The 15,792-nt window shown below is 42.9% G+C and overlaps 1 protein-coding gene and 1 long non-coding RNA gene across 5 annotated transcripts in view; one reads left to right on the top strand and one right to left on the bottom strand.

Annotated features, from left to right (window-relative positions):
* LOC308481510 overlaps positions 1 to 15,792 on the bottom strand; it is a 351,692-nt gene that overhangs the window by 183,177 nt on the left and 152,723 nt on the right. The window lies entirely within an intron of this gene.
* The window catches only part of CPQ (carboxypeptidase Q), a 175,064-nt gene that overhangs the window by 120,330 nt on the left and 38,942 nt on the right, over positions 1 to 15,792 (top strand). For all 4 annotated transcript variants that reach the window (XM_081013871.1, XM_081013873.1, XM_081013874.1 and 1 more), the window contains exon 6: positions 3,532 to 3,623. In XM_081013871.1, the coding sequence (XP_080869997.1) occupies positions 3,532 to 3,623 (92 nt within the window). The remainder of the gene's footprint in view (positions 1 to 3,531; positions 3,624 to 15,792) is intronic.

Raw genomic sequence — 15,792 nt, 5'->3', positions numbered from 1 at the left:
AGTCATGCATTTGACACATGAATCTACGGCTGCTGTAATGAAATATGCAGCTAAATCTGTAGCCATTGTGCATGTTTTCTGTATCCAAGTTATAGATAGTCTGTTGTATTGTCATCGGGTGCTGTTTAAAAGGTGTTGAGTAAGTTTCCACTCAGACTGTTAAATACCAGTGGCATTCAGGGAATCTCTTATGCCTCGTGAAATCAGATCTTCCCTGTTCCCTTCCCCTGGAATGGAAAAGCTGGGAGGCGCTGCCAAAAATGAATAAGCAACCATAATGAAACATGTCATACACATCCTGCTTGTATTATATTTCAGCTCTGCAAAAAGAAAGTAATATATTATTTAAAAATCTAAAGTAATTCACTTTGCTAAACCTCTCAATCCAATATCAATGCAACAGTTACTTTCATGACATATGTAACTTGCACCTCCATTTAAAATTCCAACCAGCTAAAGAGGAAAGTCATGTGGATTTTGAAAGACCTTGTTCAATACACTGCTTGCTTATTATAGCTTACAGATTTAAAGCTACAACTATTCGGGCAGGAGTTTGGTTTTTATTTTTACTTTCCTTTTTGCATGAAAAGTGGGTTCATAAGGAGTGCTGGTGTTTCTTCTCTCAAGGAGCCAATGAAAGAGTCAAATTGCCGTGCCCAAATTTATCAATGGGTGCCGCTGGCTACAGAGTGCCTGCTGAAGCCAGAAGGTTTCTAATAGATTGCAATTCATTTTAAGACTCCACCTTCACAACCAGAAGGCGGAATGCCCTACTCTTCTTAAAGTGCCACTTTTGCAAGCAAAGAAAGCTACATGCCATAGGGATCCTCTGGTACAGCAGGTAGACAAACATCATGCTTGCAGAATTGGCTTTGTTTACCACTAGAACACCAAGGTTCGCTAACCAAAGCCTGGTTCAAGTCATGGCTATGGGGGTGGAGCCGGATGTGAGGCATGGTTTGGGGGCACAGCCAGATACCTCTTGCACCCCATGCAACTTGGGTTAACTTGCATATTCTAAAGCAAATCTGCACCTGAGTTACGGCAGACCAGGCATTCCAACACAAAACTCTTTAAGTGACCAGTCCAAGGCAACTGATCAATTTTCCTATATTGAGGCACAGAACAGTGCAGCTTGAGAACTAAGAAATTAGCAGAGCAAGCAGTCTAGACATCCCTGAGAATGCCTTGCCTCACAAACATGACATGAGCACCACAGCGTGCTTCTCGCTAGGGTTCCTCAGCAACTGACATTCGGAAGCACACCACCTCTGATCCAGGAGATAACATATAGCCACTGTGATGGGAAGCTATTGATAGCCTTCTTCTCCATAAATATGTCTAACCCCCTTCTAAAGACACCCCAGTTGAGGGCCACCAACATATCTTGTGGTAGCAAATACCTTTGGTTAGCTGCACGGTGTAAAGAAGTACTTTCAGAACAGACAACAGCATTCAGCTTCATTTTTGACACTGGTTCTAATAGTAAGAGAAAGGGATAAAAACATCTTTCTTCACATCATGCATAATTTCCTACATCTCTATCATGTGCCCCCTTACTCGAAACCCCACCTTGCAGTGCATTATGCAGCGCATCATTTGGTGCCAGATGCCCAAGAAGGTGGAAAATCATTTTCCAGCCCTGTCATATATATTTTTTGCACCCATTTATATATACACATACATATTATACAATCTAATCCCTCCCTGGCATTTAGTGCCTATTATCAGTAATCCCCCTAGTTCTTCTGAAACATGCTGCCCCCATTTGCTGAGCCAAACTTGCATTATTCTGCATCTGAAATGTTACCAACATCCGGTGCATCTTATGGCCAGTAACCCAAAAAGCACAGAATTTTAGGCTTCTCTGCAGACTTTTAAAAGATCACACAAAAACTAAACACCTGACCTGAGGCTGACCAGAGACCACATGTGATGGCTTTAATGTGACTACTGTTTTTATTATCTTAATATGACATCATTGGCCATCTGGCTGGTTTGAAAGGGAAAGGAAGCTCTAATCCTGTGCTGTAATAGTAACTAAGAAGCGCACGAGTAAATCTCTTGGATATTTTTTTTACGTTTTGCTCTTGAAACTAACAGACCCGTTTTGCTTGTAGTCATAAAATGCTATTTTATAGCTCTGTCCCTTCCAGTTTATTTTGCTACATTACACACACTTTGTAATATTTTGCATGATTTTGGTTCAGTTTATCCACTTATTTTTGGTTTGCACCTTTGATGCACAACACACACAAAGTAGCCTTCACTAACCAGGTACCTTCCAGATGTTTTGAACTACAGTTCCCATTAGTCCCAGCAAGCATGGCCGATGGTCAAGGATGATGGGAAATGTAGTCCAGAGCATCTAGAGGACACCGGGTTGGCACAGACTGAAATAAAGCAACCAGTGATTATGGACTGCTAGGCTATACTGTACTCACTTACCTGGAAGTAATACCCATTGAACTCTTTAACTTAAATTGCACAGAAGATGTAGGAGATGGCTTAAATAAAGAAAATGCCTATATGTACATAGTTTTCAAATGGACTTTTCTAGTTAATGTTAATGGTCCTAACAGTGCATTGGCTCAAACCACAATTTACCATTTTGTGGATGAACTGCAGGATAATGGACCTGGGAGTGCAGGGAGAGGTACAAACAACCAAACATAGGAAACAGCCTCATAATATTTGAGACCCTTCGGTCCATCTAGCTCAGTATTGTCTACACTGACTGCCAGCAGTTCTCCAGGGCTCCAAGCAGGGTTCTCTCCCAGTCCTACCTGGAGATACCAGTGATAGAATCATAGAAACCTGGACCTTCTGCATGCCAATCAAAACTGCCCAACCTTGGTTCTGGAGATGCTCTACCCTTGAGCTACAGCCCTTCTCTGTGCACTATCGAAAAGGAAAGAGAAAAGGGTGGTAACTGAAAGGCATGTGGCAGTGATGGGTCGCAGATATGAAGATGCTGACCTGTGGTGATGTGGACATAGGAACGTAGAGCATAGGAAACATCTAGGAAGCTGGGACGCTGCCTTACACCAAGTCCATCTAGGACTGACTGAGAATGGCTCTCCCAGCCCTGCCTAGAGATGAACCAGGGACTTCCTGCATACAGAACATGTGCTGCAGCCCTTGCCCTGTGGAGAAGAGAGTGTGTGTGCTACAGGGTGCAAAGACATCGGACAAACAGACAGAGAGGTTCAGAGAGACCTGTGGAGGTGCAGACAGAGGAAAGCGGGATGCAGAAGGGAAAAGGTGGTTAACAGGAAATGCATTTGAAAGAAAACATTTACAATAATGACCAAAGTGCTTCTCTCCTCCTCACATACTCATGCAGCCCTCTTGTGGTAATAAAAATGCAAAAGTGGCCCTCATCTCAGATGTGATGCGAGTGGTCCACTCCTAGTTTAGGGTTATCCCATAAATGCTTAGAAGAAGAAGCTAATTCAAATTCAAATAGAGCTCCTTTTTTAAAAATTGCTCACTTAATTTCCCCTCTTTTTCTTTTTAAAAATAACTTAGGGCTCCGTCCCAAGAGAACTCTGCGCCTACTGCTTTGGACTGGAGAAGAACAAGGCGGAATAGGAGCTGAACAATACTACAAGATGCATAAAGTAAGCAGTCTGGTGGAGCAATATGTATTTCATGACAGTAGCCATTCCTTTTGCAGTTTGATTTATTTAATTTCATACTTCAAATGTATGGGATGAAGGGAAGCAATGAAGCTATGAAATGGTTTTGGCCTAGAGGTTAAGCCCATTTTTTATGAGGGAAAATTAGGATCCCCATTAGGATGTAGGAAACAAACAAGGCATATTATCCAGATAAGTATCAGAAACAAACGCCATCATCCGAGAAGCTAGGGCAAAGAGAGGGTTAGATAAAACGTTTGCACTAAGCATAACTTAGATTCCAACCATTGTTTCATTTCAGACATATAGGCAAACCATGATTTGAGAAGTTCTTTTTCCTTGCCTCCCCTGAGAATCCCTCCAGCAGCCTCCAAGGGTGGAGCAACACCCCAAACCATAGTTTGGCCTTGCTGAATGGGGACTGATGGGGGCAGTGGCCCAGAAATACCCAGAGGGCACCAGTTGGGGGTGGCTGCCTGTGATAAGAATAGGGGTTGCTCGTGCGTAAGTTGCTGCCACTCCTGGCTAGGTTGCCTGGTTAAACCTTTCCTGTCCGGACAGCCCTTCACTTCATGGCTGTCTCAGTCGCTAGCAGAATCTGTCAGTGGGCGTCTCTTAAACCTTTTCCAGCATAAAAGCTGTTTGACGCCAAGTCTCCTCCGATTCTCCCTGCGCGGAAGTCTTCTGCGCAGGGAGGGTGTGGGTAGCGGAGGACCCGTGCTCTCCCCGCTGGTCTCCGGCGAGGAGTCCTGGAGCCCCCTCGCCGATTCCCCCATCTGCCCCCCTTTATCCCTGGTGTTACGCTGATTTCCTTCCCCAGCTGATGAGCTGCCTCTCTCCCTGCTGGGCCCTTCTCCAGCATCACTTGGGAGCCTAGCCCCCGCCTCTGGCTCCGATGTCAGTTCCCTGACACTGCCCTACATATTGCCAAGCTGCTAACTTGATTTTCCACAAAGCAAAATTTAAAGCGAATTTAGAGTTTCCTCGACAAGATGAAACTTCAGAGAAATTTTGAAGAAAGCTAAAGCCCTTTCAGTTGAAGTAACATTTCCCAGGGAGGTTTTTTCACATTCTTGTGTGTGATAGACCCAACAGTCACCCTTCTTTGCATCACTTGCAGTCACACGAACCTGTTTGTTCTTGATTTTAATTACAGGAGTGTACATCTTCTCTTCTCATGAGGTGGCCAAAGTATTGGAGCCTCAGCTTCAGGATCTGTCCTGAGTGCTCACTAGAAGGACAGATCCTGAAGCTGAGGCTTCAATACTTTGGCCACCTCATGAGAAGAGAAGACTCCCTGGAAAAGACCCTGATGTTGGGAAAGATGGAAGGCACAAGGAGAAGGGGACGACAGAGGACGAGATGGTTGGACAGTGTTCTCAAAGCTACCAGCATGAGTTTGACCAAACTGTGGGAGGCAGTGGAAGACAGGAGTGCCTGGCGTGCTCTGGTCCATGGGGTCACGAAGAGTCGGACACGACTAAATGACTAAACAACAACAACACATTTTTATCAGCACTGCAGTAGATTGGAGGGGGGAGGTTAACCCTTTACTTTCCCACTCTGATCTTGATTAAAATCTCCACAGATTGAGGTCAAGCTTGGGGTAGGAGGAAGCTCCCATTAGCACCATGGGATCTTTTGTCCTTAGCTGAACTGCAACACTAGGGGAGGGGGGTGTTCATTGAGAGTGCAGTGGGGGAGGAAAGGGTTAAACCACCCCTCACTGTGCACTGCATTCCTGATATTTAAAAAAAAAAATCCCCCCTCTCTGGCTGCCTGCTATTAAATAAAGCAAAACCAATGATGTGGCTGCAAGTCATACAGGTATAGTCAAATGTAGTTAGGCCCTTAGGATCATGATTTGTGAGGCTTTCCTACAAACCGCAGCAGAGTGCCTGCAGTTCTTTCAGTTTAGGTTGCTGACTCTGATATCTTTGTGCCTTGCAAGCTGGGGGTGACAATGTTTTCCTTTCGTGGCTTACTACATGCCGAGTTGCGCATATGCTCTGCATTTGTCCCGCCTTGCAAAATCATTTTAAAAATATATTCCGCCATGACTAGATCTTATGGATATCATCAGTGGTTTTCAGAAATAATTGACTGTTTGCGATTTGGGCTGGAAGAAAAGAGGAGCAAAAGAGGTTATGCTATGTGCCTCGTTTATTTTAACGGTGTACTTTATGACAAGAAGTTGGACTCAGATCAAGAAGGATGCTTCTACGACAGCTTCAGAATGTGATTTTTTTTTGCCAGTTAGTGTTAGCCATATAGAATGAAACATGTTCAGAAAATCGCCGACATTTTTTCTGGTGCCTTATAAATTTTTAAACAATCCTTTTAAAATTAAAAATTAGGCTGAATGTAACATGCAACAGCATTTCCATGTTTTTTGTGGGATTTGTTTGCAATTGTCTCTTCAAAGGATGGTATGAAATGAGGGATAACTTGATAAAATTGTCTCTGAGCCAATGTGATCATTGTATAAACATGTCATTGCTAACCTAGTTATGACTTCTTATAATTACTTCCTCAAAAATTAAGAAGTAAACTTTATGTAGAAGCCACCAGTTGCAAACTATACAGGTATATGTGTATGCATATATATGTTCATATACATGTCTGTGTTTATACACACACACACACGAGAGAGAGAGAGAGACAGAGACAGAGACAGAGACAGAGACAGAGACAGAAACACAGGCATACACATGGATGGTGGAGTTGCTAGGTTCATCAATGGAGGAAGTGTGGCTGAGCCATGAGACCCCAGCAACCCCCCTGAATACTTTGACTATGGGGGAGAGGACTTACTTGAACCCCCATGGTGGTTAGAAGTATAGTAATGGGTCTACATGTGTACACCAACCCATAGGAGTGGTTCACTAGCAACCTTCTCTTATGTGGTCCTGCTGAAATAAATATAATTGTGTTCACCTAGGGCAGAACTGAACACTGCAAACAAATTACCGTATTTTTTGCTCCATAAAATGCACCTAGTTTTTAGAAGGGGAATGCAAGAAAAAAAATATTCTTTTAAAGGGAGCGCTGAGCCGAGCCTGTATGCATCCCAGGCTCTGCTCAGCGTTCCCTTTCACGAGCCGCGTGGAGCATGTGTGCGGCGCATGCAGGCTTTTCCCCGAGGAGGGAGAAGGGCTCCGCGCGGCTCTTTAAAGGGAGCCCGGCTCTTGGGGGCTTTTCAGGGGGTGGGGGAAGGGACTGAGAGGCTAAGCCAGAAGCTAGAACAGCAAGAGGGAGCACTACGCAGCGATCCCTCTCGCTTTTCTGGCTTCTGGGATAGCCGCGCAGCCTGCATTCACTCCATAAGACGCACACACATTTCCCCTTACTTTTTAGGAGGGAAAAAGTGTGTCATAGAGCGAAAAATATGGTATTTGTATACAAGACTTTCTTCCCTTCCCTTCCCTTCCCTTCACCATAATGTCCTAGAGTAGCAATACTCTATACAATTATGAAAACATAAAATTGATACAATTATAAGACAGGTAAAACCATTCCAAATGGAACCTGTTGTGTTTTTTACATGGGGAATCCATTTTTATTAGAGAGATGTGGCATTTTGAAGAAATGGCAAGGAGGAGATTAAACCTTTTCCCCCTTTTCTGTGCAACTCCCCTTCCTGTGGAGTTCTAAATTTAAGTTTATGAGTTAAATGAGTTTATTGGGGGAGGGGGGAGAACCATGGGGAAAGGTCTGTGAAGGCGAAATTATACACACACAACTTCAAACTGCCCCCTCTCGAAGCAGCTTTTTTCTAACAAGAAGATGACAGAGTTTTGTCACATCCATGCATGTATAACGCTTATTCTACCCTGGGTTTTCTCCCTCAGCATCACTTTCCAATAGACTCATGCTCCCTTGCTTTGTGCTGCTGCTAATCTTATTTATTGAAAATCTTGACAGGGAAATGTTATAAATAATTCCATTTAATATTCTAAGCATGAAAGATTTATCTAAATAATGGGGGGGGGGATAGAAAAGAGACCCTGAGCATTACTGAATTATACCCAACTATTGTATACCATCTAGATGGGGGAAATTGCTTTTTGTGAGGATGGGAAGAAATCAGCAAGATAAAATGTGCTTTCGAAGGCTTCCCCCCCCCCACCCATCCCTTTTCTATGCAACCTGTTCTGTCTGCTGTAATTGTATGTTTGGTATGTATCTATCGACAGAGAAGTCTAATTAGCATGAGGTTGCAAATATAAACTGATTAATACTGTAAATAATGCCTTTTTTGCACAAAAAACATCTTAACCTTTCGCAGAGTTGCCGCACACATTTGCAAGAAATGGATTGTGAAAATATGAACATCTCTTGTCGATAGTAATTATTCACAGACAAATATGATCCATCATTTAAACTTTCCATCTTTTAAGTTTTAAAGGTTACTTTTTAAAAGATGATTGGATAATTCATTTAAGAGGATGGATTTATTATGCGACTGGCTGATTGCAAAGGAGAACATAATTAAACCTTTTCAATTAAGAGAATAATTATTAGCAAGAGGCAAATACGGTGACAAAACAGATATCCTCATAGTATTAATTTATACCACATGCATTCATAATCATAGAGCGCTGCTTTGGAGCATAGCAGAATAGTAATAGAATACATCCTTTGGTAACTGTCAGAAACGCCATGAATATTGGAGGCCCTTTGGAAACATTGTAAGTGTCTGACATTTACAAAGTTCCATTGTCAAATAATCAGTTTTATCCCTATTTTCCAAGGCAGGCTCATAACTGTCCAAAATAAGCCTCTTTATACAACCATGTTACTTTCCAAGACATCTCAAGAGCCACCAACTGCTCTTTTCAACAAATGGCCCCACATTAAATATGATTTGTGTCAGCTTTTGACAAGCAAGGCTAGGACACATCTAAGACTGAGATAAAATGAATGCTTTCTTTGATGTTTTCTTTAGGAACTATACTAACAAATCAAATCATTCAAGCGCACCAATCAGCAGCAGCAACAACAATCATTGCAACAGATGTTTTCATATCCCATCCCCATCTATAGCAATATTGTTGTTGTTTAGTTGTTTAGTCGTGTCTGACTCTTCGTGACCCCATGGACCAGAGCACGCCAGGCACTTGTGTCCTCCACTGCCTCCCACAGTTTGGTCAAACTCATGCTGGTAGCTTCAAGAACACTGTCCAACCATCTCGTCCTCTGTCATCCCCTTCTCCTTGTGCCCTCCATCTTTCCCAACATCAGGGTCTTTTCCAGGGAGTCTTCTTTTCTTATGAGGTGGCCAAAGTATTGGAGCCTCAGCTTCAGGATCTATAGCAATACAGAATACTGTAAAATGTAAGACAGTCATAGTAATAGATTAAAATATAACAAAACACAGAGCAGTACACTGATCACTGTGCAGGCCAGATAGATAGATAGATAGATAGATAGATAGATAGATAGATAGATATAGCTACTCAGATATGTTAATATTAAGAGATGGAACCAAACCAAATGCCTACCCCACTCCTATGTGCAGTCTTAAATAGCTAGTTGTGTTGTGCAGCACTTTGCCATGTAGACATTCAGAAATACATGCTGCTATATGCCAAGGGACACAGGTGGCTCTGTGGTCTGAACCACTGAGCCTCTTGGGCTTGCCGATCAGGTCAGCAGTTCAAATCCCTGCGATGGAGTGAGCTCCAATTGCTCTGTTCAGCTCCTGCCAACCTAGCAGTTTGAAAGCATGCCAGTGCAAGTAGATAAATAGGTACCGCTGCGGCAGGAGGTAAAGGGCGTTTCTGTGCGCTCTAGTTTCCGTCACGGTTTTCTGTTGCGCCAGAAGTGGTTCAGTCATGCTGGCCACATGACCCAGAAAAACCATCTGCGGACAAATGCCGGCTCCCTCGGCCAGTAAAGTGAGATGAGTGCCGCAACCCCAGAGTGGTTCACGACTGGACTTAACTGTCAGGGGTCCTTTATCTTTACCTTTAACCTTCCAGAGGTCCTTTACCTTTACCTTTACGCCAAGGTGAGCAGACAAACAGCAATTTGCAAACTGATACATGGGCCAGTACATCACAAGGAGTCCACTTTGTTTCATGTAGCAAACAAATATGATTTTCAGCTTGGGGGGGACCAGTGGCGTAGCGTGGGGGGTGCAGGGGGGCCGGCCGCACCGGGCGCAACATCTGGGGGGGCGCGCTCGCACTCACAGCTCTCTGCCCCTACCTGGCTCACTCACGGGTTAGGGGGCGCAAATTACTTGCCTTGCCCCGGGTGCTGACAACCCATGCTACGCCACTGGGGGGGACTAGTAAAAGGTAAAGGTAAAGGACCCCTGGACGGTTAAATCCAGTCAAAGGCTACTATGTGGTGTGAATGAGTTTATTGCAGTGTCTTACTGCGAATTAGGACTATAGAACGGAGACTTAATAGTGAACCTGTTATGTTGCAGCTTCTCATAAAGCTTGTTTGTACAGTGGTACCTCGCAAGACGGAAAACTCGCAAAACGAAAGGGGTTTTGGTTTTTTGAGTTGCTTCGCAAGACGATTTTCCCTATGGGCTTGCTTCGCAAGACGGAAACGTCTTGCAAGTTTGTTTCCTTTTTCTTAAAACCGTTAATACAGTTGCGACTTGACTTCGAGGAGCAACTCATAGCACGCGGTGTGGTAGCCTTTTTTGAGGTTTTTGAAGACTTTGGTGATTTTTGAAGCTTTTCCAAAGCTTTTCCGACACCGTGCTTCGCAAGACGAAAAAAACTGCAAGACGAAAAAACTCGCGGAACGAATTAATTTCGTCTTGCGAGGCATCACTGTATGCATGGACAGTTGTTGGTATGTGTGTGTTTTAAGCGAAGATAGCAGGAATTTTTCATCACACAAAAGCAAGTATGGTGTTTCCACCCCCTTCATGTCAGTACTGCTATATGTTTTTAAGAGGTGTGCAGTCAGGGAGAAGGAAATAGTGCAGAGGGTCATGAAAAAGAGGGGAGATAAGAATAGATGCAGGCAACGGACGCCTGGGGCAGAGAATTTATTTGCTTTCTCAGAGTTTCTTATGGAGATGCTTTGGCCTCTATACTACTTGCATTGGCCTAATTCTTCAGGCAGTAACATCAGCTGGAGGTGTGGGGGGTCTAGGGAGAGAACAACCTGATAGCCCCATTCTTGTGTTATTTGTCCACCAGTGCTAAAATGGGTGGAGGCACATCATTTAAGAAGTCATAGCAAGTGTAATCTTAATAGAGCTTTCTGTTTCTACAGCATTTTTTCCAGCCCTTTCAAATGCACTCTTTACACACTTAGCGACGCTGTAAGTCAAATGTGGAGAACCTATGGCCCCCTCTTCTTCCATTCAGTTTCTCTGGGCTATTTTTATATATTGTGTTCTTGTGTACCACTTTTTTTGATCTGCAATGCAGTTTATGTCCAAATAACATGTACCGACAGCAGTCATACAGAAAAAGATAAGAATACAATTAGAAACTCAAAATCATTTTAATCCTATAAGAATATCTAGATTGCATTTCGTCCTCGTTTCTTTTCAAGCTACAAAACTTGCAGATCTGCATATTTTATTAGAAACCTGAGCAAGGTGATTATCATTTCACTACACACGAACAGAGGGAGAGGTGAGAAAAGCTACTGCAATGCTATAATTGGCTGCAGAACTTCTAGACTTCCATGGTGACACACAAGTGTGGGTATTACTGCTGGCATACTAGTAGAAAACTTAACAAAGGTGGTCAGAATTATTATTTTTTGTATTATGTACTGAGGAGACTAGCAAACAAACCGATTGCAATATTTAGCCACACATATTGAAGGTAGGAAATACATCAATGAAAAAGGGTACCAGAAAAAGGCAAAGATTTGCTTAAAATTATATATGCTAACTTATACATATAGATGAAATTTAGAAATAACTACTATGATTTATGTGGAAAAGTAGTACATCTCACCATGGTGGGGAAATCAGTGACTAGATTATGTTGGTGCCAGCTGCATCTGCTGCCTAGGTGCAAACTGTCAATGGGTAACACCAATACCTCTAATTTCCCTTCTTAGGTGTCCCCCCCATTTATATTTAAATAGGAGTTAGAAATGATACCATTTAAGGGGTGGGCAATCTTTCCCCCAGCCAGATGCCACTGAATTACCAGTCGCATCAGCCTCAGCAAGCATGGTCAGTATCCAGGGATGGTGGAAGTCATACTTCAACAACATCAGGGGCAGAGATTCTCCAACTCTGCTTTAAAGAGAGGTTGCCTTCAAACAGAGGACTATTCTCTGACAGCCCATTAAACATGGCTAACCCAAATAGCATGGTGAAGAGCATATCCCCAAATGATGGAGATATTCTGGTTGAAGGTAATATTCTCCTTATATTTGCATTGGGAAACCAGGTTCATGTGACTTGTTCATGCTCAGCTTGGCCTCGATTTCTGTGGCTAGCCCGGTTATGACACTTCCTTGAGTTTTAAAGGCTACAGGCAGGGTGGCAGTCAGCGAAACAGGAAGATGCCAACCTGCACTTGCATCATACACTGCCACCCCCTTGCTACCCCCATACTGGAGTTGCATGGTTTCGGCTTCTGAGTCCTGGCAAGATCTTGCAAGAGACCTGCAAGATCCCATGGAGGTCTGTGGGGCCCTTGCAAAATTTCACTGGAACCCAGAAGCCACTGTCTCACTTCTCCGGCAGCTATGGTGGGGTACACCCGCAGAGGCGCCCCTTGTATTCTGCCGCCTGAGGCAGCTGCCACAGTCTGATCACGGATGGGTCGACCCTGCCTACCAGATAGATGTCGGAAGCACGAGAGAGCTGCTTACCTTCAGTGCCAAATCTAAGCCATTAAAGTTGCATGAGTTGTAAATGAGTTGTGTTACTGAGGGCTTTTTGTATGCTGATCTTAGACTTGCAGTACTACTGTCAGTGGTAATGACAGTATTGATCAAGCATTGTATTTCAGGCAGAGGGGGTCAAAAGTGATTTAAGATATACAGCAAATCTGTCCAGATGCTTCTGCTTGGATAAACCCAAGCTGTAAAAATACAGTAGTTAAAATGCAAGCATTGTAATCATGTGTTGTGTTTTATTAATACTTCATAATAGCGACAGCATTTAGCACAAATTGCTTTCAGGGCCAGATCCAGTCTGTGAGCTGCCTGTTAGCCATCCTCATATTAGACTAATAAAAAAATCACTCATATGGGAGAGGTTTTGGGTAGAGAGAAAAGTGAGCAGCCAGAATTGGTATTATATATGGACACATTTCCACTTTGAATTCTTAGGATGCTTTCAAATGACCTGTTTAAAATGCATGTCAAGTTCTAATATTAACAAAAACTCACTTCAGATCTGAACAAAAAAAGGCCAAAAGTCGAAATCAGCCATATCGAAGCAATGGCGGTTCATGGCTTCCTGGGAGCTGAGAAATAATAATGCATAACAAAAGTGCCAGTTCGTAAATTTTAACGACCTGTTAATTACTCTTCTTCTATACCTTGCTTCATGGCTTCCTGGGGCTAGGAGAGAGCTGTTCTCTACATCTGCAACACAGGAAGACCACACCTTGTTGCTTTCCAATCTATAGAACTTATGGAAAGCATAATAATAATATTACAGTTCTTTTACAGGGTACAAGCATGTACCACCAGACTCCACCATTAGCACTTCTATATTCCTGCATTTATTTTGTACATTTATATCCCGGTGTTCTTTCATCATGTAACTCAAGGAGGCATCGATAGGTGGACTGCCATTTACGCAGACCCAGACTTGCTTAAATTCAGGAGGGCAACTCCTTCATTTGTCCTAGATGACCCTTGTCCTAGATGACCCTTCCAACTCTACAATTCTGTGATTCTATGGTTATGTTCTACCTTCATTGTCGGAGGCAATATGCTTCTGAATACCAGTTGCTGGGAATCAGACGTGAGGAGACGTTAATCTCATGCCTGCTTGCAGGCTTCCCATGGGCATCTGATTGACCCCTGTGAGAACAGGATGCTGGACTAGATAGCCCTTGGAGCCATCTCTGGGCATAAAAAGTACTACAGGTATGCAACATCAGCACCAGTAAAAAGCCTCTGTGTTTTGTTTCCCCCCCAAAAAAATATTCATTTTATAACACAAATAAACAACACAAACAGAAAAACAAACAATACAAAAAATTTCTTGTCTTATCCTTATTTTTTCTAAACATCATTAGGTGAGCTTCCCCAAGTCCCCCCATCTGATTTTCATTTTACCTCATCTTTAGCAGTTTACATATATCATATTTTTAACCTTTTTTTATCACACTTACTTTTACCACAATAGTCTTCACATTTTATCCTTTACAAATAATACTATTTTAAAATACACTATCTTCTACTTCTAACCCTACAGCCTGTATCCACTTCCAAAGCTATTCTAAGATTTAAATATTAACATATTTTTCCAAATATTCTTTAAACTTCTTCCAATCTTCTTCCACCTTCTCTTCTCTCTGGTCTCGGAGTCTCCTAGTCAGTTCAGCAAGTTCCATACAGTCCATCATTTTCATCTGCCATTCTTCGATTGTTGGTAAATCTTATTTCTTCCAATTCTTCGCTAGTAATATTCTCACAGCTGTTGTGGCATACAGGGAAAAAAGTAACATCCTTTTTGGGGATTTCACCCCCCACTATACCAAGTAAAAAGGATTCTGGTTTCTTAATAAATGTGTTTTTCAACACTTTTTTCAGTTCATTATAAAACCTTTCCCAGAAGTCTTTTACCTTGGGGCATGTCCACCACATGTGGTAAAAGGTTCCTTCTTTTTCCTTACATTTCCAGCATTTATGTAAAAAGCCTCTGTGTTGGCCAGAACTAGTGAACCATCCCTTTGAGGAAGGGCCATAGCTCAGCCTCTGAGCATCTGCTTTGCAAGCGGAAGGTCCCAATATCATTCCCCATCATCTCCAGGTAGGGCTGGGAGAGACTTCTGCCTGAAACCTTGGACAGCTTCTGCCAACCAGTGTAGACAAAATGGAGCTAGATGAATCAGTTGGTCTGTAAGGCAGCTTCCTATGTCCTGCCTTTGTATGGTCAACAGAATTGTGCCTTCAGCTTGCTGTCCTCCATTTTACCAGATGATGCTGCCAGTCTTGGGGCCTTGGAGTGGAGAACGTGCCCTCCAGATTTGGATGTGGCTGCAGTGCCCACAACCCCAGCCTGGCCCTGTCAGCAGGCATGCAGCGAGTTAAGTAAGCTATACCATTTGACAAAATGTGTTGACTTATTTCCCCCACCCTGCTGTCATGTACTGTGGTGAGAGTGTCACATTGTACAGTCATAGGCAGGAGCTCAGATCGTTGCCTGACGAAAGTGATTATCTCAGTGGACTGATATTTTAATGAGCTTGCATATTTGAATGAGTCCTCCAATATGAGGAGAGACGGAGGAAACAGCTGAGCCCACAGTTAATCTTTGGCTCATACAGTCACTCTTGACTTAAATTACCTAGGAGAATATAGCCTGATCGGAGCTTGTTTTGACAAACAGCAGTTGTTTTTTCGCCGTCTGACAGGAAACGAAGGGCAGCACAATTCATACAAATATACACTCTTAATACATTTCTAAAGTGTTTGCGGCCTCTGAGCTAGCAGAAGCAAAAATGCTTTCTGAAGGGGTTTGCGTTGCCTCACTCCCCCCCCCACCCAGCAGACTTCTTATACCTCACAGTTATTCATTCTGCTGAAATAAACTCTTAAAGGATGGTCTTCAGGAGGCAATGAACCCACTTTTCACATCTGAGATCTGTTTTGCCTTGTGTGTGTTTCCCCCCCCCCATACTGGTTTCTCTCTGCAGAAAAGTTCTGTTTTTAAGGCATCTCCCAACATATGCTCAAAATTAACGGTTACAGTAATACATGAGGAATGATGGAGGGATGGGGTGGGTGAGGGGTGTAGCCATATCATGTGCTAAGGGTGGTTCATGTTCTGGTTTCATATTAGAAACATATGCAAAGCATTACAAAAATGGATAACAATGAACTGATGCCGTGTTGCCAATAGCTTTCAAAAATCTACCATAATAAAACATTCTCTCTTTCTCTCTACCATAATAAAACATTCTCTCTTTCTCTCTTTCTCTTTCTCATAATCTGTCCTGCTAAGTTAATATTAGCACTGTGAGAT

The sequence above is a fragment of the Podarcis pityusensis genome, assembly GCF_964106645.2.
Source record: "Podarcis pityusensis genome assembly, chromosome: 7".
NCBI lineage: Eukaryota > Metazoa > Chordata > Lepidosauria > Squamata > Lacertidae > Podarcis > Podarcis pityusensis.
This window is presented reverse-complemented; position numbering and strand designations above follow the sequence as displayed.